We start from the raw sequence: 20,521 nt of genomic DNA, 5'->3' as shown, positions 1-20,521 counted from the left end.
CGTGTCTTCGTAGTCGGCACTTCCATGCTGACAGAGCAAACACAGAAAATGGGAAAATGGACGGCGCACTAACCTAAGCACACAAACTACAGCACATGGAGAAAAGCTACGGCAGCTAGGCTCAAAGCGTGTACGAAGCAGCCATCTTGAAATGCCAATGGCAATATGGTAACGCAGGTTTAGGGTCGTACTCGATTCTATCGCACATGCAATTTTTTGAACTTATTTTATCGGAATAGAAGTTCACTTTAGATTCGAGTAAATAAGGTACTATTCGAACTATTCCATTCAAGATTATTTGTCCAAATTACTATTCGCTTTGAATTCCCTTCGAATCTCAAATTCACTATTCGCCCATCCGTAGAATAAGTAATTTGAAATTCATGTCACACAAGATGTCTACCAACACTTGGCTTTGGGCAAGTAATTTAAGAGACGGACAACTGCCAAGAACGTGTAGCGGGACGTTGGTGGAAAGGAAATTACCATGATCTATAGTAATAGAATTGAGCATGTTGTTCGCAACTTAAGTAGGTAAATGGGCACAGGCAATTGCAAAAAACGTTAAGTGGTGCAAACTAACAATGAAACCTTGAAATTCTGGATGTAGTATATATGAGATTGCTGTTAATAAATCTGCTGTTATTAGCTACTGCATATTTATTGTTTATTAATGCAGTTGTTATATTACTACCAATTTGTACTTTATACGTATCACAAAGTAAAAAAAAAGATCCTCGACTTGTACATGACCAAACCAGTTGGTCGGAAAAACCACAAAAGTAGGTAGCTATTTATGTAGAAATAATTCAACCATTCGGAAAAGAAACCACAGGAACATCAGCTTGATAAACAAACTATAAATTTCTTACAGCTTGGGCAGCACTCATCAGATGCTCGTTACCAATGCCGGCGTACAACCACTATCACGCACACCTATTACTGTTTCTAGCATGTTTTCAGCACAAAACATACTCGCTCCTGACTGAAAAATTCAGATAAAAAATGTTCCACAGCGTTTTCCATGTTACCGCTGTACAATTGGACGCTCTGACCAGCAAGCTTCCCATTGCAATAAATAAAAAATGGGTACAATAAAAATTAGTACACAGTCCCTTTGAAAATGGAAGTTAAGCCATTATTTTATTTTCTAGTAATGGAACTGTTATTATGAAATTTTAAAAATGCTTCGAAAAAGTACTTTATCAACCTAACTGAGTGTGTTCTTCTTTAGTAGTATCCCTTCAACAACACAAATCAATTGCACAAGCTACGGGAAACGCCAGTGAAACCCTATGAATAACTTGCAATCTGTAACTTCACATTGACGCACCTGCGCTGAGTTATCAATTTGTTTGATCTGCTGCAGTAGCTTAGTGGCTAAGGCATCGTGCTGCTAAGCACGAGGTTGCGAGTTCAATCCCAGCCCTGGCAGCCACAAAAACGTTCGCTCGACAGATTACTGATTCCGTCACCAAATCAGCATGACATACTGTATTTACACGATTGTAAGTCGACTTGGATGTAAGTCAACCCCCCCCAATATTACGTGACAGGGAAAAAAAAAAAACAAAGAAGGAGCATACCCGAGGGCGCATTCGATAACGAAAATTTATTAGTAGCCGACATGATGAGTGGAATACTCGTCTTCACTAGTGCTTCCATCACCATCATTGCTGCGATCCCACAGCGCGTCGTCGTCCAGCAAAATTTCACATTTGGCAAACAACCGCACCACGACATCTTGTGGGATAGCAGCCCATGCCGAATGCACCCAACCACACACACCAGTCAGGGAGGCTCTTTTGACAGGTCCGGTTGGCGTAATTTCGTTGTCTTCTGCCGCCAGCCACTCGTACTCACGGCGGACTTGTTTCATGACCATGACGCACTTCACTGGCAGGGACCGATCACGCACTTCAGCGACGTACGCCGCAAGTTAGCCTACAGCTCCAGAAAGCGTCCAGACTTCGGCACGTGGGAAACTTCTCACTTGCCGTCACAGGTGAAAATTTCACTTCGCTGCAGTCGCCACTCTCGCACCAACCGTTCAGAAACATCGAAATTGCGGCCCGCTGCGCAGTGATTTGTTTCTTCGGCAGCACTCTTGAATGCTGCTGTGAACGAGTGCCGAAAGATTAGTGGGCCTGGAGCACTCATGACGACTGGGGAAGCATGGAAGTAGCATGTAGCCGGCAGTCAAATGGAACGCGTCAAACTAATGCCGATGCCTTTCAACAGAGAAAGAGAAACCCGCGAGCGATGTCTGCTCTTCCATGAACTACCGATACTCCTTGCAAGCGCCACCGTTCTGAGGGTGCCGCCGCAAATGAGAACAGCGGCGCTTCCATCAACTATCGACACCCTAACCACGAGTGTTGTGTGCAGTGTAAAACTCTCAAAAATGTTGAAAAACCCTTCAGAAAAGCGAACTAACATGCGGGATCAGCTCCCGTTGGTCTCGCTTTTGGTTTGGCCATGTTTTGGTTTTGACTGTAAGTCGGCCCCCCAACTTCAGACTTTCAAATTTTAAAAAAGTGGTCGACTTACAATCGTGTAAATACAGTATCTCAGAGCCACGAAATCACGCCATACACAATGAAGATGCAGGCAAACGGCTAGCAACACGATCTGCTGCAGCTCCACCACGTCTCGATCATCTGCAGGCTAAATCGGCGATCCGTCCCATCGTGTGAATTGACCCAAGAAGGGTCAAAATTAATTCGGGATCCCCCACTACAGTGTGCATCACGATGAGATCGTGGTTTTGGCACATAAAACCGAGAATCAAATAAACCGTTTAAGCATTGCTCGTTAGTGTCCCTTTAAAGCAATACATTCTGAGGCTACTGCCACCACCAAGGCAAACCAGCACTCACGTCGATGGGGCTTCCCGATCGTTCAGAGCTTCCGCCGTCATCTTCCTCCTCGTCAGCTTTGTGGTTGCCCCCGCCATTAGTGTGCGGAAGAGGCGAGGCTGGCCTCTCCAGAATTTCCGGTGGTAGCGAGTCCAGCAGCTGCTCAATGGGCAGCTCACTCTCTTTCTGGAGCAGCTCCAGCTCTCGACTCTGCTCTTCTTGGTCTGTTGGTGCCGTTGTCTCCTCGCGGTCTATCGTCTCTTCATCATCCGAGTCGCTTGCATCCGGCTGGAAGTCTTCATCTGAGCAAAGAGGGACAAGCAGCCCACAATGAACACTTTCATAGGCAAAGAAAAACAGCAAATAAACAAGGACAGATCACTCATATCATCGCGTTTACCTTAAAACAAGTGGACTGTTAGATTTTTCTGGCTACTTTTCGGTCCCCGCGAGGTCCGGAAAATCGGTCGGCTACTGTGTATTTATTTCAGCTTATAGATATCTACTAATGTTTCCTACCAAGTATCCTTGTGGGTTCAAACCGGCCATTCGAGCTATCTTCCTGTTGTGGTTATGATCTCAACCTCCTTGGCACTCCAAAAGACAACCTCAAGTCAAACCCTAAAAAAACCTTACAAGTTTCTCATGCATTTTCCGTAATATTTGTGCAATACCAGCCATAGATGCCGCCTAAAAAGCAAGGAAATGAGCCTGTAATGGCTATTGCAGTAAGAAGGTACCCCCCACAAATTAGAGATAGTGCTTGTTAATGACACCCAACTCATTTTGATAACAGACAAGCATATGTAGTAAAGAAACATGCTGCTACACTATTAAACAATAACTTTAGGAATGACACCTACAATCGTTCAGACATTGTACACCTATTTGTCCACTGACTTGCAAATCGTGGTATGCCACAGGCATGAATTTCATGCTTTCAAACCTTAAAGAAACATAAACACATACTTCTAAAAATATATTCAGCATGCACAAATGTTGCAGAATTTGTCATAGCCTCATGCATTTTCACCGTGACCATATAATTATTTTGTACTCTTAGCACAGCTCAGACAATCTGCAGAAGGAACAGAGATGTCCATTTGTGCAATCAGGGAGTAACGTTCATGAACGAATTCCTTTTAAAATGAACATTTCTTAAATAATAAAAAAAAAATAAAAAAAGCTATTAAGCACGTGTACCCGTTCTGCTTTTGCAAGAGCCGCACTTATTTTCTTGCCACAGCAAAAAAAAAACGGCAGTGGGGAGGGCCATTTCACTCCAGTTTTTGTGGCCATATTTAATACACCGTTGCTCAGGTTCTGTTTGGCAGTGTACTCACTATTCCTCAATCCCCCTCCCCGTGGAGTTGGACATGGCTGTGATGTCAACTCTTTTCACAACAGTGTCCAACAACAGTGCATATCATGCACTCAGAATCCAAGAGCATGCACGCAAGCTGCTGCGACACTCTCTTCATTCGTCTCGTCAGCATCTTCGAATTTTCTTTTTTGAATTTCAGGTTCGAAAGTTGGGGGTGCAGTTCTTCTATGAGTCAAGTACATACAGTATTTATCACAGCAATAATTTCACTCCCCATAGCAGCTCAGTTACCATCAGCAAGGTGGATAAATTCTCGTGAAAATGAATTGTCATCCACCTGAGCGTAATTCCTCTTTCCAGGTATGTGACATCCTGTTTCTTTCCTGAACTTCACTCCATTTTTTACCTGCATACTCCATCAAAACAAAGTTTTAGTACGACTAAAAAGTCGAGAAGCAAACATACTGAGTGTTATATACATGCTGCTCTATATGTTGCAAAAGCAGGATGCTGTTCCACATGTCCCTACAAGGTGCATCTACAATGTGCAAGCCAGTATGGAAAGAAAACCTCCTTTCCAGCAAAGAACATCACATGTGCTCGGGGGTGAAAATGCCATTTGACCTTTTCGCACAAGTGTAAGGCGCAGACAGAAATCCGACTTGGCACAGTCGGATATTGTACTGAATGCATTTGTTTTATAACTTGCCTGTATCTATATGCCACATATAGTCACAATTTTAATTGAAATAGTCAATAAATATAGCGGAGCTGGCATTATGAGCATCAGTGAGGCATTGGGCAAATTACCAAAACTAGTTTCATTAATTTTTAATAAAATGACTTTCCGTGTGTGTTGTGGAGTTCTCACCCATGCTCTTGGGACAAAGGAACAACAACACAGTGGTGCAAACAATCACAAGGACCATTATTACACCTTTCATAGATCAACGCCTGCTAGCCGAGTTGCTGTCCACAAGACATGCCGATGGGCGCGCGGCACATCACAGAAGTCCGACTCGCCACGACTGGATAATAAGTGAATATGCTCGCCCCGTGCTGAACACCAACGCCTGGTCGTTCGCGCGTACGGTCACGCAAATGGTGGCGCAATCGAACAATCGTATCACCCATTCCACGAGACGCTCTCGCAGAAGCATGGATCGGTGCACGCGCGAAACGTCTGCGCCGCTTGCCGACCTCGCTAAAGAAGAGGAAGAGCCTTCTTTTCGAGCCCAAGTAACCCTGTCGTTAGGTGGCGTTAGCACAGCAACACACGCACCATCTCTCGTACTACCCTGCAGGCACAGCGACCGCTGCCGCAAAGCCACACGGTGAAGCCGGATTACAGCATACGGAAGGTATGAGGGGGATGTGTGAGAGTCGCGTGTCCCCACAGTGTATATCATGCTATGAAGCCACTTTGACATTTCGACTAAAGCAACAGGCGTACGTTCGGCACCCTTCTAGTGGGCTAGAACAAAAATGTTTGCAGACTAGGGCATGTCAACAAAAACACAACTTGGCAGGTGTGCAGCTAAACCAAAGCTATAGGCATGACGTCCGTAGGTTACTCCCAACGTGCACAATTTCTCCTGGATTGCTGTGCCATGGAACACGTGAAAGCTGATTAAAATAACAAACCCGGAATGTGTTTTTCCAATCATTCAGGGATGCAAGGAAGGACCCTACTCATAAGCTAAATGTCAGTGGTAGAGTACACCGACAACAACATATCTTCAAAGTCACACGGCCAGAAACCATGCTAAACAATGTGTGACCGCACATTATATGAGGCCTTTTCTTTTTATTACATGACATTTTCCTTGAGTGAGCCCCACACCACATTAATAAGACGAACACCGAAGTGCTGCACAAGCAACGTAAACCAAAAGACAGTATGTAGAGCGACAGTATCATTGGAACATCCGCCAGGTAAAATTGCAACAAAAGTGTGAAAACAGCGAATGGAGAACCATCGGCAGCGGCTATATCTGTGGTTATGGCCACTTCATTAACTTCCACAAGGATGACGATGAGTACGACGTGCTTTAGGCTTTGGTTTTGGTTTTCATCAACGGAAGGAGGCTCTCGTTTTCATGCTTAAATTGGCGCAAGCATGATGCAATTTTCCACTATTGATGTCTTGATCAGGTTTGGTCAGATGTGATGTTTTGAGCAGGATAGTGCAAAGGACAGCTCTTTGCACAGTTTCACACAATTGGCACAGCCTGTTCCACCACTGAGTACTCACAGATAGATATGAGAACTAGCTTACAAAAAAAAGAGCGCAAATCTAAACCAAATTGTTGGATAAAAAACAATGAACTAAAACTCACACATTATGATGCCCGTTTCAGGGCAGAGAATGTATATTACTAATACTTCGGAAACTGGACTGTGGATGTGGCATAACACTTTTGAAAGCATCAGTACCATCCAAGTTTATCATTTTCAGCAATGTTATCGCAGTTTTGCATGAGTCCATATCTAACACAAAGTAGCTCATGCACTGAATTACATCATTTCCATACTGCTCCTATGACAGCACTTAAATACTAGTACGCAAAAGTGGCAAAAGGTTAGGTGTGCCTGCCTACAAGCTTCTATCAGGACGTTCAGCTCTGCTCACTAAGCCTAATCAGTTGAGAACAAAGCAGACCCCCAGCTCAACCTCACACATTATTTTAAAAGATTAGGTTCTATCAAGACGTTCAGCTCTGCTCACTAAGCCTAATCAGTTGAGAACAAAGCAGACCCCCAGCTCAACCTCACACATTATTTTAAAAGGTTAGGTTAGAATCTCTCACAAAAGAAAACAAAATGACAGGAAATTTTTTTCAGGTTAACACAACTTCCACACACGACCAAGCACGGGACACATCTGCTGCGCCTCACCGTTTGAGGAGCCCGACCGAGCAGGACTGGCAGGCGCCTGGGCGGGTGTGGTCGCCTCGGAGGCCTCAGTGCTGTCTTTGTTTGTGGCCCCCATGCCTTCTCGCAGCCACGATGAGTACTTCTCCGTCTGGTCCATGATAAAATTGAGGTGCAGGTCAAGCGCTTTCTTGCGCTTCTCCTCGAGGCGCGTCTGCTGCTTGAACTCCACCAGCTTCTCGATGTTGGTCCAGAACAGCTTGATCTCCTTAGCCACCTGGGCGGCAACCCGCCGCAGCCGCTGCAGCTCCTCACGCTCTGCTCGTTCAGCACGCTGCTCGCGCTCCTGGTGGTAGCGGAGGACCATGCGGGCGCACTTCTTAGCCGCAGCCTTCTTCCACTTGCGCTCCTGGGCAAAGTCGGTGGCGAGCCACACCATCTCCTCGAGCAGGTAGTCCCAGTGGGCCTTGGCCCGCGGGGGCTCCTGCACCTTGGGTAGCCGGCGCGCCGACCACATGCCATCCTTGCGCAACTCCGCGATGCGCTGCATCACGTACGCCTCCTGCTTGGCCCGCTCCACGATCTCTTCCTGGGAGCCGATGGACGAGTCGTAGACGGCCGATATGGAGTGCTGCCTTGTGGTGAGACGTGATGTCGGCAGGGTCAGTGGGGAAGCAGAGGAGCCGGAGGCTGCCGCCCCCGCTGGAGTCGCGGGCGTAGCAGGCGCTGCAGCGCCAGCTGCTGCGGATGGTGGTTGCCGCAGGGCGCCCCCCTTCGACGGTGAGCTTCCACCTGTCGTCGGGGTTGCGACGGCCGGCACACGCAGAGGTGAAGGAGGCCGCAGGACGGCAGAGGCTGGTGTTTGTTGACTAGAGGAGGAGGCGGAGGAACAGGGGTCGGCCAGACCCTTGGGGCCAGGGGAAGGCACAGAGGAAGGTGGCGTGGCAGGAACCGAAGGCTGACCTGCATGTACAGGGCCAGAGGCAGCGCTGATAAGTGACTGTCTGCTTTGGATAGTCACACAAATGCCTGCTTACATGTAGCAGGAAAATACACACAAGAAACAGCTGATGTCATCGCCAAACATCCCAATCAAGAATTTTACAAAAATAGGGACTACTCTTAAAGCAAGAGCCACCACTAGGTCAAGACCCGATAACAGTTCCAGGACAAGGATAATGTAATACTCATCTTCCAATTCTATTCCTTTTCATGCTTTGTGGGGGTTCTGGGCAGCTATCTTGCTTCTATTTATGAGGAATAAGAAGAGAACAGAATCAAGTGGAAGAAATCCCTACGTTATACCTGTCCAGTTCCAGATTCAAGGTCAAGCTTACCGAAAAATACACTCAATTCTCTATTGATGAGGTTACAGACAGCATCAAAGGCAATTTCAAGCAAGCAGCTCTTTATTTATCCTCAAATTAGCTCTACAATTACTTTGACTATCCTATACACTATGGCGTCCCTGATAGCACAAGCTTGGCATTGGGGCATTTGTCACTTCTAGGCAGTTGTCATGATGTTGAGACACACATGTTCTGAACCCCTAAATTAAAACAAGCCATGTTAAAGGGGTGCTGAAACACTTTTCCAACTAATTGCAGAATGACATCACTATTAGACTGCACCGCCTCACAGACACAGCAACACACAAATGTCATGTGCAAACCAGCAGTGCAAAGATGAAATGGTTTCTCTGTGACTTCGAGATCGCAAACACGTATATTTTTCATTTGTTTAGCTAAATGAGCAATATTTGTATTACTGAAAATATTCTCGCGATCACGAGATCAGTAAACAGCGTTGGTGGGTCCAGCTGCTTGCAATGATGCTGCATAACCAAATTGCAGAAGTGAGGGCAAGCGATATTTTTATGTTTCCGACACAAGATTATAAATTTCCTGCTATATGCAATGCAGTAATATTTGGCTCACATGTTCACAATAGCCTTTACGACAAATCACAACGATTTCTTAATACGTTCAAAAAGTGTTTCAGGGCCCTTAAGCGAGAGAATGCCAGATTCTGAGGCTAGATGTAGTTGTCCAAAAAACTTGTGGTCAAGATGCCATTTTTCACATAAAAACAATGCTCTGCACCTGGAATTTGCTCAAGAGCTGAACACTCAAGCTAGCATAGCTGTATAAATTCGTGTGCACGAATTGCAGTCTCACCAATTCCAAACATCGTCAAGACAGCACATCACAAGGCAGTTTGCCTTCTAAGTCAATAAATGTACTGTAAGAAAACACGCACGCATAAAGTCACTATTTCACACTAGATATCTGTTTCAATTTTTTGTCGCCCACAAATTTTCCCCAGCGCAAGCCAATTGTGTCAAATTTATTTCGGCTTTTCTGAGCTCCCATACAGTAAGGTTTAACTGCAATATGTGTTTTCTTCAAGCAACAAGGCAATAATCAATCAATCAAACTTAACCTGACATAAACCACAAAGAACAAGCGAGAAAGAATGGTGGTGTCACCGCAGTTGTATCTTGAGCAATAGCTAACGTGGTGCCAGTAGGAAAGAGCAGCAAGTGTGGACAAAGATTTGTCCATATATCTAAAAGCAAAATATGCAAATAAAGTAACTAGCTGCTCAGTTCACTGCCTCACTTCTTCACAAAACAAAGACTGGCCGTTTTGACACATTCTTCCTTTCTTTCTTTTTTTTCTGCATGTTTGTTTAAATATGCATTGTAACAGCAAACACCATTCACGAGCAGCATTAGGGCTACCATTTTTCATGGCATGTTGTATGGACCGGAGGAATGTGCACTTCTGCTAATCAGTTATGATTCTCAAGTAGAGAACTAAAGAAATATAGAGTTTTGGCACGTCCATATTTTTACTGCACTTTACGAAATACCAGTGATATGGACAGCAGCAGCAGTAGCGCACTCTCGTGGCTATCTGTTAAACTACAAAGCATCAAAAACATTCGATTTCCACAACCCTCACATGACACATGCTGGCGTAATTGAACATTTAACTTAAGACTACCAATTGAGCTCGTTGGATCAGATTCACGGTAACAAACACAGCACTAAGACGAAGGACAAAGATAGCAGTACAAGTTTTTATCTTCTTCCTTCGTCTTAGTACCAAGTTTTGTTTGTAACCCTTAAGTTATTGGCCATGTGTAGTGCTCAGGCAGTACTATGGCAACATTGAGACTGCTGGTTTGAGCGTTTTAGTCATAGCAGAACATCAATGCTTGTCAATGCTTGGGAACTAATCATTCTTTAAATTAACTATTTTCTTTATACTTTCCTTTGAATAACTGCTTAACTCTTTCCATACCACGCCACTGTGAATCACTAGCCCACTAACAATGGTTTGAAACGCCACTTTCGAGACATTCCGTGCCGCTCATGGACACACTTTGCCATCGAACGTGAAGGAGGACAGCTATATTTTTATTTTCTAAGCAGTTCTATGTTTTTCCAAGAGGCAGTGTGGTGATCTTTGAATGCACTCCGAAGTTTTGCGATTGTCAAAGTAGGAAGCAAAAATGGCTGCCTCCGGGAGCGGCGTGCGTGCTTCGAGACATCGCAGATCTTTCGATTCAGCTGCATCTGTGGCTCATTTTATCATGGGATCGAGCAGCAGCTCCTATGAGGATGCTGCCTTTTCGTCAAACTTAGACACCGAGAGCGACGACAATGCAAACCAGCCCGGAACATCGGCATGCCCAACTGTAGTACTTGCAGTTAAATTTTTGTGGTGGAATACCTGTTCAATGAAAAATGCTTATTTTTTTTGGAGCTAGTGCCTATCAGACAGCAATACATCTTGCATGTCATTCTTCTTGTTACATATCTTTCTTAACAGATAAAAGATGTGTCTTTACAAACTTTCTTGAATGTTATCCCACAATTTTGATTCTGGCAATTTTATATCTTCTTTTATGACATATATATCCGTAATGAAACTTTTATGCGTGAAAAGTGAATTTACTCTGCTTTTTGTTTATGCATTACATAAAATATTCTGTCCCGTAGTTTCATTAGAAAATAAGGTCTGCTGTAATCTACAAAGAACACCTATTTTCCCCATGGTAGGGAAAGAGGTAAGGCCTGCTACAGTCAGTTGCAACCTAAGAATGAAGTGGTAAATACATCACTTTCAAACTTGGTACCAAACTTGTATAGGTCACGCCTGCCAACACATTAATTTTAAAACTTGTAAGGACTGTCCAGACACTACATTGAAGTGGGTGGGGGCGAAGAGGAGGAACAGGCCGCATCTTTCTAAAGCTTGCCTTGAGGTCATGCCGTTTGTGTTATTCGCACACCTTTAAATTAACGATGATTTACTTTTCAGCGCAGCACACGAGCAGCCACAAACACGAAACAGCAAAGACTAACAAGCACCACACTGTTTTTAGGACTCGGTGATTTTTTTTTTTAGCAACTTCACTGTTGCCGATTCAGCTACTTCAGGAACCTCCCTGTACAAACTTGCTCGAAGCCAAGCCCACCTCTGACGTCCTTTTATCATCTGAATACTTTTAACAAAAATGGTTTAGAGACCACTGAGCTAGCTTTCTCATCAACAGAATTTACTTTTCATAAAACTTGGTGCGCCATTCGTAAAATCATAAAATGAGCCCAAATATAAGAAACTAAACAAAAATTCTGGAGTTCACAGTTATGGTATAGATGCATCAGACCAGTTACAGGTGTTTATTTCATTGGCATCATGACAAGGATAAACTTTTTTTTTTAATCAGCATCTCTCAGGAGCCGTTTTCGAGCACAGGCATACAGAAGGCAGGTGCAACCTAGTTTCACGCACAGTGATTGTAACCAAATTCTTAGGTAACCTGATGCCGAAAATGATGTAAGTGCACTTTTCATAAGGGTGCCCATCAATGTTCTGCGCAACACCACAAACTAGCATAACTAACTTCGCCCATTGAGTCAATAAATCTATCACTTTGAAGGCCGTTAAGATGCACAAGTGACACCAGCAAACTTGGCCATTGGACACTGCCTTTTCACCTCCACAGCTGTAAATCTGCTCTCTGCATTCAATTTTGGTTCCCTGTAATCAGATAGGAAACAGACAAGACATGGTGGCCTGTCAGCAAAATTATGTTTCTGAAACGTGGGTTCTGCAACAAATGTAGCTTTCTGCTCCGAAACACTGAAGCAGTTGACACATTCTTTTGAAAGCCTACTTTCATCAATTTTGCAGTAGAAGGCTGTCTACTTGAAGTGAAAATAAAGGCCAAAGCTCTGTTTTTTTAATTTTGCACCTACACCACAGCACCAGTAGCATCACATCAGTGTGACACCAGAAATTTCATTCAAAGCAGGGCTTTTTTTTTTTTGCACATTTTAGTGGCGGCAACTCGGTAAAAGTTTCTGAAACTTGCAAGCTTCCATTTTTGCCTCTCTTAAAATACAATACAGTCAATCTTCACTGATAAATATTTATTACGGCCGAGCAGACACTGTCAAAATTCATGATGTCATGGGAAGCTTGTCACGCGAGCTGGGGCAAGATCCCACAAGCACCTCGCTTTCCTAATGGTCACTTGCAAGTTCATGATTCGCAGGCACCAAGCTTTCACCGAAGGCCGTCAGCCCGGCAAGGCAAGAGCGCAAATTGAATAAAGCCTACTCACTGACGCAGGAGGCAATGCGAACGCTCGCAAAGCAAGATGCTTGTGCAATTTCGCCTCTGGTGCGGTAATTGCAAGGCAGCATCGCCACCCGTCTCTTTCCGGCTTATCATGACCTCTCTCACGGTAAGAGTGTCCTTTTTGGCACTGTAGGAGGACAGCTTACTGAGACCGGTGAAATTATTTTTCTCTTTAGTGTAACTTTAAGGAGCAATTTAATTGACCACTATGTAAGTACGTCACACAAACTACAGCAGATTGAAACTTTTAACTCACGGCTACGTCTCGAGGCTTAGTGGGAATGTCACTTTTTGCCTCGGAGTGTACGTGATGGGCAAAGGCTTTGTTAAATCAAGACTGCAATGCAAAATTAGTTAAACCAAGGGTACTGCTCCAACAAAACTAGTGTAAGGGGGGGAGGCCGATCTTAAAGACCGAAAATTCGCCCAAGGGACATATTTTCAGTTTTGTCACTTTTGCATCTCCAAAAGCCTTAATCATAAGATTCATTTTATAGGATTCTAAAACCCTTCATTTCTGTAAGAATTTGTATGTCATGTCCTAATAAAAAGGCTTATAAGTGTTTTTCATGGGTTTCTAAAAACAATTTTGACACACTTGCAATTTTTTGGAGAGAAAATAGCCTCTGTTATGTTTTGGCTATCGTAATAATTATTTCTTTACCAAAAAGATAAATGCTTGGAGTGTGCACTAACCCTAACTTTGGCAAAATATTTTCTTAGGAATTTTGTTTTTCGAAAAATTAGTCATGTTTCACATGTCAAGATAGCATTTTTTTGCAGGCAACTTTCATCGGCTCTCACTCTAGTTCAAATTTACCTATGACACTCGTTTATACCTTCTCGCACACTTTAGAGTTCCTAGATTATTTCAATATCCTAACCAATGCATTCGGCTTCTTTGTCTAGGTGCTAATTTTCCTCCAAACAAACAATCCCAGTTTCTATGGTATATTGGGTACTGTATCTATCTTAGGTCAAAAATACATTTTTGGAATCCACACATCAAAGTACACAAGGTATGCAAAAATCTGGCTAAGATTCTTCTATAAACAACAAATATAAGCTATTTTATGATTACGACATCGCCTATAGCTATGGGATTCAAATATGACGCGTGGGCATAGTACACTAATTCATTCATGTGCACCACGACCCGTGCAAGTAGCATGTCAGTGCACTGCTTCACCAGCAGGCCATCCAGACATGACACCAAGCTTCTAATGGGAACAAAATGCACTGAATTTCGAAGGGTCCTAAGGTGCATGGACACCCAACAAACCTGCTCTTGCACATATGAGCCCTTGCAGGCATGTATTGCAGAAGCAGGCTTTCAATATGCTCTGGACCATCACACCTTTTTTTCATTGCACTCCCCCGCTGCAAGCACGTACTTCATCAAAAGATGGGAGAAATTCTATTTTCCAACACAGGCAAAAGCCGCAAAAGGCTTACTGACAGTGCACTTTCATAGCTGGCACTCACCAGGAGATGCGGCAAGCTGACTGGCAATGGCAGAAAGCGTAGTAGCCGTTGCCATTGCAGCGTCCGCCGTTGACACTGTCGTCACCGAAGTCGCTGCAGGCATTGCCATCAAGGATGAACTCGACAGCATGCCAGCAATAACAGTGGTGGTAACTACGGCAGCGGCGGCAGCCGCCGCGGCTGTCGTCGCCGCGGCAGCCGAGGAGGCCGTCGCTGCTAGTAACACGCTCGGCGGCCGTGTATCTAACAACCGAGCAGGGTCCTCTTCGTCCTCACTGTCGAGCGCGTGCGCACGAAGCAACGCCAACAGCTGGGGTGTTGGCCGCCGCTTCCACGCGAAGTAGTCCATCATGTTGCCCCCATTCTGGAGGAAAAACAGCTCTGTCAGGTGTTCCACATAGCGTTCCTTGTTGCGCTGGAGCTCCCGCCACCGGTGCTCATACACCCGCTGCCGCATGGCGGCCACTTCCTCATTGGCTGGCGGCTGCTCCTCCAGCTTGATGCGCTTGGCCGCACGTGGCGACTCAACGCCCACCAGCTGGAGGAGGCCGCCAGGCCTAGTAGGTCCGGACACTGCCACACCACTCGTGGATGCCGTCGGGGACGATGCGGGGGGAGGGGGCGGAGGGGGCACAGGGAGCACGTTCGTAGTACTCTGTTTGGGGGGCACCACAAACTGAGGGGGCAGCGCGTTTGTCGTCGTAGTCGGCGACCGCTGGAGAGTTCGAGGGGGCGAGGGGCTGGCCATGAGGCTACTGTACGAGAGCAGGCGCTGTTGTTCGTCCTGCGTCAGGGTGTCCATGACGATGGCCTGCTGTTGGGCAGGAGGCTGTGTGGTAGCCAGCAGTGCAGCTGGGCTGGTGGCAGCAAGCCGGCTGGATGAGCTCAGCAGCCCAGACACCGTGGTCACTGCCCTGCTGGTCCCAGGGGCAGGTGGAGAAGAGTAGCCCTGCTGGCTTGCAGCCGCTAGGATGCGCGCCAGGTTCTGGGAGGGGCTGGCGGCAGCTACAGCTACACCAGGACTCGTCACTGCACAAGGGAAAAAAAGACGCAGCCACACTAAACACAAGCGAACAAAAAAAAAACTGGAAATGTGAATGTGACAGCAAGAACCAGCTGTGTCCCATTACTAAAGTTTGGTTGAACAAACTCCGCTTGATGGCTCAGGAATAAAACTTTATTAAACCTAACCTTACTAACTTTACGAGTCCTTAAAACACTGGCAGAAAGAGTTGCCACTTTCAATGGCTAAACGAGGCCTGGACAATATCTGGATGAGGGTTCATCACAAGCAGGGTAAATCAACACTTGAAATTCAGATGAATGCTGATCTTAAAAGTTGCAAAGCAATATGCTACACTTCTTTAAGCAGGCATAGCTCAAAACATGTGCAGAGTACTCGTTTGATTAGGTATCTTAAGTCTATGCCACAACACACAGTGCACAATGCCTCAGATCAAACTCACTGATATGGAAAGAAAAGAACAAGTAACAACATTTGGGGCCAGTCCTAAAGGCCCGAACTAAGCTGGAGTTCTGCAGAAGCAAATTCTTGCTAACGCTCTTTTAGAGTCTGTGTATGCCCTGCGTCTTTGTCCTCATCTTAAGTACACAAAGTATTTTTCGCAAGCCGCTTGCTTTCCTCTTTTTCTTTGTGAACATCACCAGGTTTTTTCATTTCTCAATTGTACAAGGAGCTAATTCCAATGGCAAACACGAGGCCTACCAGAGACCTGCGCCGGAATGGTGATGTTCTGGATATGGCCTCCTATGGACACTGTAGCCGGGGCCAAGTAGTGCTGATAGGAGGACGAGGTGGGTGACCCAGTTAGGGACACATCCGAGCTGGTCACCACAGCAACCGTGGTGGCCACCTCGAGGGCCGAGGCCTCCGCAGATGAGACCATGCTGCGCACCTGCGTTGAGCCACAAGTGCCGTCACACACAACAAGCTCACCTTCAGCACACCCAGGAATGGTGTCACAACAGGGTGGCTATTGTATTTTCCCGACTATAGCACACACTGTGAATACAGTCCTGCAAACCCAAATTTGAGCATAAAATATTAATTTCTTCCGGATAGTTTGCAGAGACTAATTTTGCTGAAATTACTTTTTTTTTTATGGTCTCCAACCAGTATACACATGGGTAAGCAAGAAAAAAAAACAATTATTGTCAATTGAAGCAGTCAGAAACCATGGCTCTTTCTTTAGCATAGAGGCCAGGCTAGGGTTACCACTCTTGTTAGGGCCTATTCAAGGAATGACTCAATGTTTCCATCATCTTTAGAATTAGGTATCTCTGTTGTAGCATATTTAGCAGCTTTTGTGAAGCCACTGACGACGATCATTGCAAGGCTAATTTCTAAACACGATTTAGCACAGCAAAATGTTGCAGGCACAGTAAGAAATACACTGAATTTTTAATCATTGATTTTTTTTTTCTGATACGAGACCCCACAATTGGCAGAAAATAGCTGTATGTGTAATGCTTATTCAGTAGCACACAAACAGTATATGTGCTTATGAAATGTTGGCAGCATCTATTGCCTTTGTACTATCAGCGTCGAATGAAACGTGAACAGAGGAGCGCGTGGCCCAAGCACAAGTGAAGGTATAGTTCGCGCCGTCCATTCATCACCATTGACAGGCATGCACATCAGCTTTGGCCGCACCACGCGATCCCCCAATAGTGAAATATTTTCGCTTCTATTCTGGTTCTTACAACTGAAAGGGAGAAAAAAGAAACAAAATAGAAGCTGAAGTTTCCAGTTTATGGCGAGTATTGTCGCACAATTTGCCGAAACCACAAGTGCACCGGCGCGAACAGCGGTGTGCTGGTGTGCGTTGTGCAGTTTGCATCGTCATCGTTGTAGATTCGCTCATGCGGTTTGCGGCTTGTGCGCAATTGGCAAACTTGCGCAGTGCGCTATCGCTGGCAGCCGCGACGGTGGCCGACGTGGGCGTACTGAGCGCCTTTGACCGTTTGACTCCCAAACAAGCGCCGTGCGGCCAAACCGGATATGCGCAATTGTCAGTGGTGATGACTGGACGGCGCGCTCTCTACCTTCACTTATGCTCGGGCCACACGCTCCACTGTTCATGATTCATTTGACGCTGATAGTACATTGATGTGATCACAGACTTTCGCACACACACAGATAATGTCACCATGTTGAGTCAAATGTGTGGCTGCTTAGATGTCAGGCCATCCCCTGAAAAGCCTAAACCTAACCCTTTCAAAGGAACTGTAAGACAAAACAGTGCAATCTGATGGTGGAAGCTGATTCTCAATGCACCAAGTTGAAATGTCAATGAATGAGTTGAGCTCACATAACTGAGTCCCTCACCACCAATTGAAAAGGCACTACCTGAAGGCAGAATGTATTTGCAGAAAATGGTAACATATTTCATATCTGTTCCAGCTACACTTTTCTCAGTGAAAATATAAGCACAAGGTTTACACTCAACATATGTCTACCATGCTTTTATCAATCTAAGAAAATGAAAGAGTTGCACTTTTATTTCACAAGGGCAGTGTCACGATAGAGAGAGTGGGCCAACAGACCATGCATACTCCTGGTATTTATAATCCACAACTAAGCTCCATTTGTGGGCAATATAAGGTAACCCATCATGGTAATAAAATGAAGAACACAGCCTTAAAAACATAAGATTTCGAAGAGACTGAATTTACCGGACAAGAAGCCAGCCAGCAGAGTGGCATTGAAGCAATCATGAAAGAAAGGGACAGTATGGAAGATAAAAGCAAAGAAAGAGATATCACAGTAGTTCAAATGCCACGAATTCTGAAACAATACTGCCAAAAGGATGTGTAACAAAAAAGGCATAAGAGATAAATTTACTAAATTACTGCAAGCAATTCTAAGAGATGCTGATCAGCTTCAGTAAGCTATGAAACCAGGCTACCTGGCATTCAACTTGTCCAAGAGCATGAAGCAGACAAACGTCTGCTTCAGGCTCTTACACAAGCCGATCAATCTGCCTTAGGCCTCCCAAACTTGCCATGTTCAATGCTACTTAGGACATACAATGAGATCAGAAATTAAAAGCTTATGTGAAATTATGCACATTAAACCAAGAACATAGCTGGAGAGGGCACTTTAGATAGGAAAACAACAGTATGATAAGTTGCATGCTTCTGGGTGTTAGAAAGCACGCCATTATCATACAACTATATGCCACCCGCTATGATTGCAGTTGGATACGTAGTCTTTAGACCCCCTGGTCAGTATCATGTAGCAAATCCTTTTCCTCACTCACACCACTCAAAACTGGCCGATTCCCTTGATAATGTAGGCAGAGTTCAAACCACTGACAATGTACAGAAGGCAAGAGTTGGAATACAATCATTACATAGTCCTAGTCTGATTTCCACTTTCATTCTGAGTGGTTAGATGCAATGGCAGTTAGATCCAATAACACTTCAGTTCTGGTTGCATCTGCGTAAATCCCCTTTTCTTCTTGCTCACCTGAGGGGCCCTGGAGTGAGCGAGGAGGTCCCCCGAAGCCTGGGTGGCCTGCAGGAGACTGGCGACGGCGGGGGTAGTCGACTGTAAAGACTCATGGTCATTGCCCGGCTGCTCTCCATTGGACTCCCCGCCAACTTCGATCATGGCCCCGACCCCCAGGGAGGCGCCACCGAGTTACGCTGCACACATGAGAAGCAAGCGGCAAACCAAGGTCAGAAAACTGAGCAAAGAAAAAGAAAGGCTTCCCCAAAGGCACTACATCACCAAAAAGAATACTCGGCGAAGAGAGACACAATGAGAAAGAAACACAAGACAGACAAAAGTAACAGGTAGTGTTGTGCTACTCTGGAAGTGTTTAGGACCAGAGCATCCTTCATGACAATCGCACACTAACTAGCCCAGCAGGGCATCTTTCCTTAGATCAGAGCGCAATGGGAATCCTATATCTAAAGAACACATGCGCTAGTGAACAAAAATATATATATTGAAGTTTGATACCTACATGTTAGATACCTACATTTAAAAGGCTATTAAGCTACTCTTTTTTTTTTACGTCATCCCGCAGGAAACAACTTCTACCACCAAAATTTATTATAGACGTCTTAGTTTCTAATGCTACTACAGTTCCACTTTCCACTTCATTCATTTGGTGGTGCTCAGTACTGCCTAATTATCAAGCTTGTATGCTACTGGTTTTCAAGTGCTTTTTTTTTCCTTTGTCCCCCATCATTCTTCGTTATCTATTACACCTGCAGCAGCATGCCAAGCCTGTTGCTAGGCCAACCTCTTCAGTTATCATTAGGTGTTCCCTTTAATGTGCACAATTGTGCGATACCCTGGTTTCCTCGTGACACGTTCTTGGAATAGACAAGTTTCGTAGACATAAGGTGCGCCATAGGTTTCAAACTGCATGGCTGTCACTACTAAAATCCTGAGGCTAACAGTTTGGGGGTATGCAGCAGCAGCTTTGGCAGCCATTTAGCACAGATTGAGGATGTTAACTACAGCACATACATAGCCTGCACCTGCGCGGGTGACAATGCTAACCACTGCCCAGCATTCACAAAATGATCAGCCTGCACTATTGACTAGCGAGAGAGACAAAGGAAGTGGGATAATTCCACAAAACAAGAAGAATAAATAGCACCGCACAAGTATGAATAATATCACTACATGAATGCAATTCTGCTGCTTGTGCCATCGTGCAGAAAGCCAAAAGTACTGCTTTAACTCTTCCAGGCACTGTGCACACAATTGTGTACGCAGAGACTGTGCAACAACATTGATGAATGAAATTATATGTAGCATACATCTTGAAACGCTTCTGATGGGAACTGACCTGCAGGTTTGAGTAATATGTGCAAACTGTTTAAGTAAAACGAGTAGGAAGGTACACAGTTGGGTATTTGTGCTCGGTGTGAGCATGTAGCACACAGCAGGTTCACTTCTTAAATTGTTCTTCACAATATGCTGCATCGAGTATAACTTTCCAAGTGGCTGGATAGGTGCGTTTCAGGCCCGCAAGATGCGAAATAGTTGATGTTCTCATATCTGATGTTCCTCTATTGAGCTTTTCATAGAGTCCACATGATGTAAACTTGACAAAACTCACTAAAGAATTGAAAATTCTTAATCTATTTTAGAGCTGTATGCTTTTTTTCGGTTCTGAAGATGTAAGGAATGAGATGAAAGTAAGTTTTAAATAAAACAGAGGGCTAAAAAAATGCCACTGCTTCTGTGCCTTCCTGCAAGCCTCTGTCAAAATATTTTTTCTTTAACAATAACAAGACCAAAGCACCAGAAAAAGTATGGCAGTGAATTTCTCTAGCAA

The 20,521-nt window shown here is 44.8% G+C and overlaps 1 protein-coding gene across 4 annotated transcripts in view; it reads right to left on the bottom strand.

Annotated features, from left to right (window-relative positions):
* dom (domino helicase) overlaps positions 1-20,521 on the bottom strand; it is a 124,610-nt gene that overhangs the window by 89,414 nt on the left and 14,675 nt on the right. For all 4 annotated transcript variants that reach the window (XM_070534220.1, XM_070534221.1, XM_070534223.1 and 1 more), the window contains exons 2-6: positions 18,691-18,869; positions 15,925-16,114; positions 14,199-15,227; positions 7,081-8,019; positions 2,880-3,160 (exon numbers count right to left, since the gene is read on the bottom strand). In XM_070534220.1, the coding sequence (XP_070390321.1) occupies positions 2,880-3,160; positions 7,081-8,019; positions 14,199-15,227; positions 15,925-16,114; positions 18,691-18,834 (2,583 nt within the window). In that variant the 5' untranslated portion in view covers positions 18,835-18,869. The remainder of the gene's footprint in view (positions 1-2,879; positions 3,161-7,080; positions 8,020-14,198; positions 15,228-15,924; positions 16,115-18,690; positions 18,870-20,521) is intronic.

The sequence above is a fragment of the Dermacentor albipictus genome, chromosome 2 (assembly GCF_038994185.2).
Source record: "Dermacentor albipictus isolate Rhodes 1998 colony chromosome 2, USDA_Dalb.pri_finalv2, whole genome shotgun sequence".
Classification (NCBI taxonomy): domain Eukaryota; kingdom Metazoa; phylum Arthropoda; class Arachnida; order Ixodida; family Ixodidae; genus Dermacentor; species Dermacentor albipictus.
The sequence above is the reverse complement of the archived record's forward strand: the minus strand, read 5'-3'. Positions and strand labels throughout refer to the sequence as shown.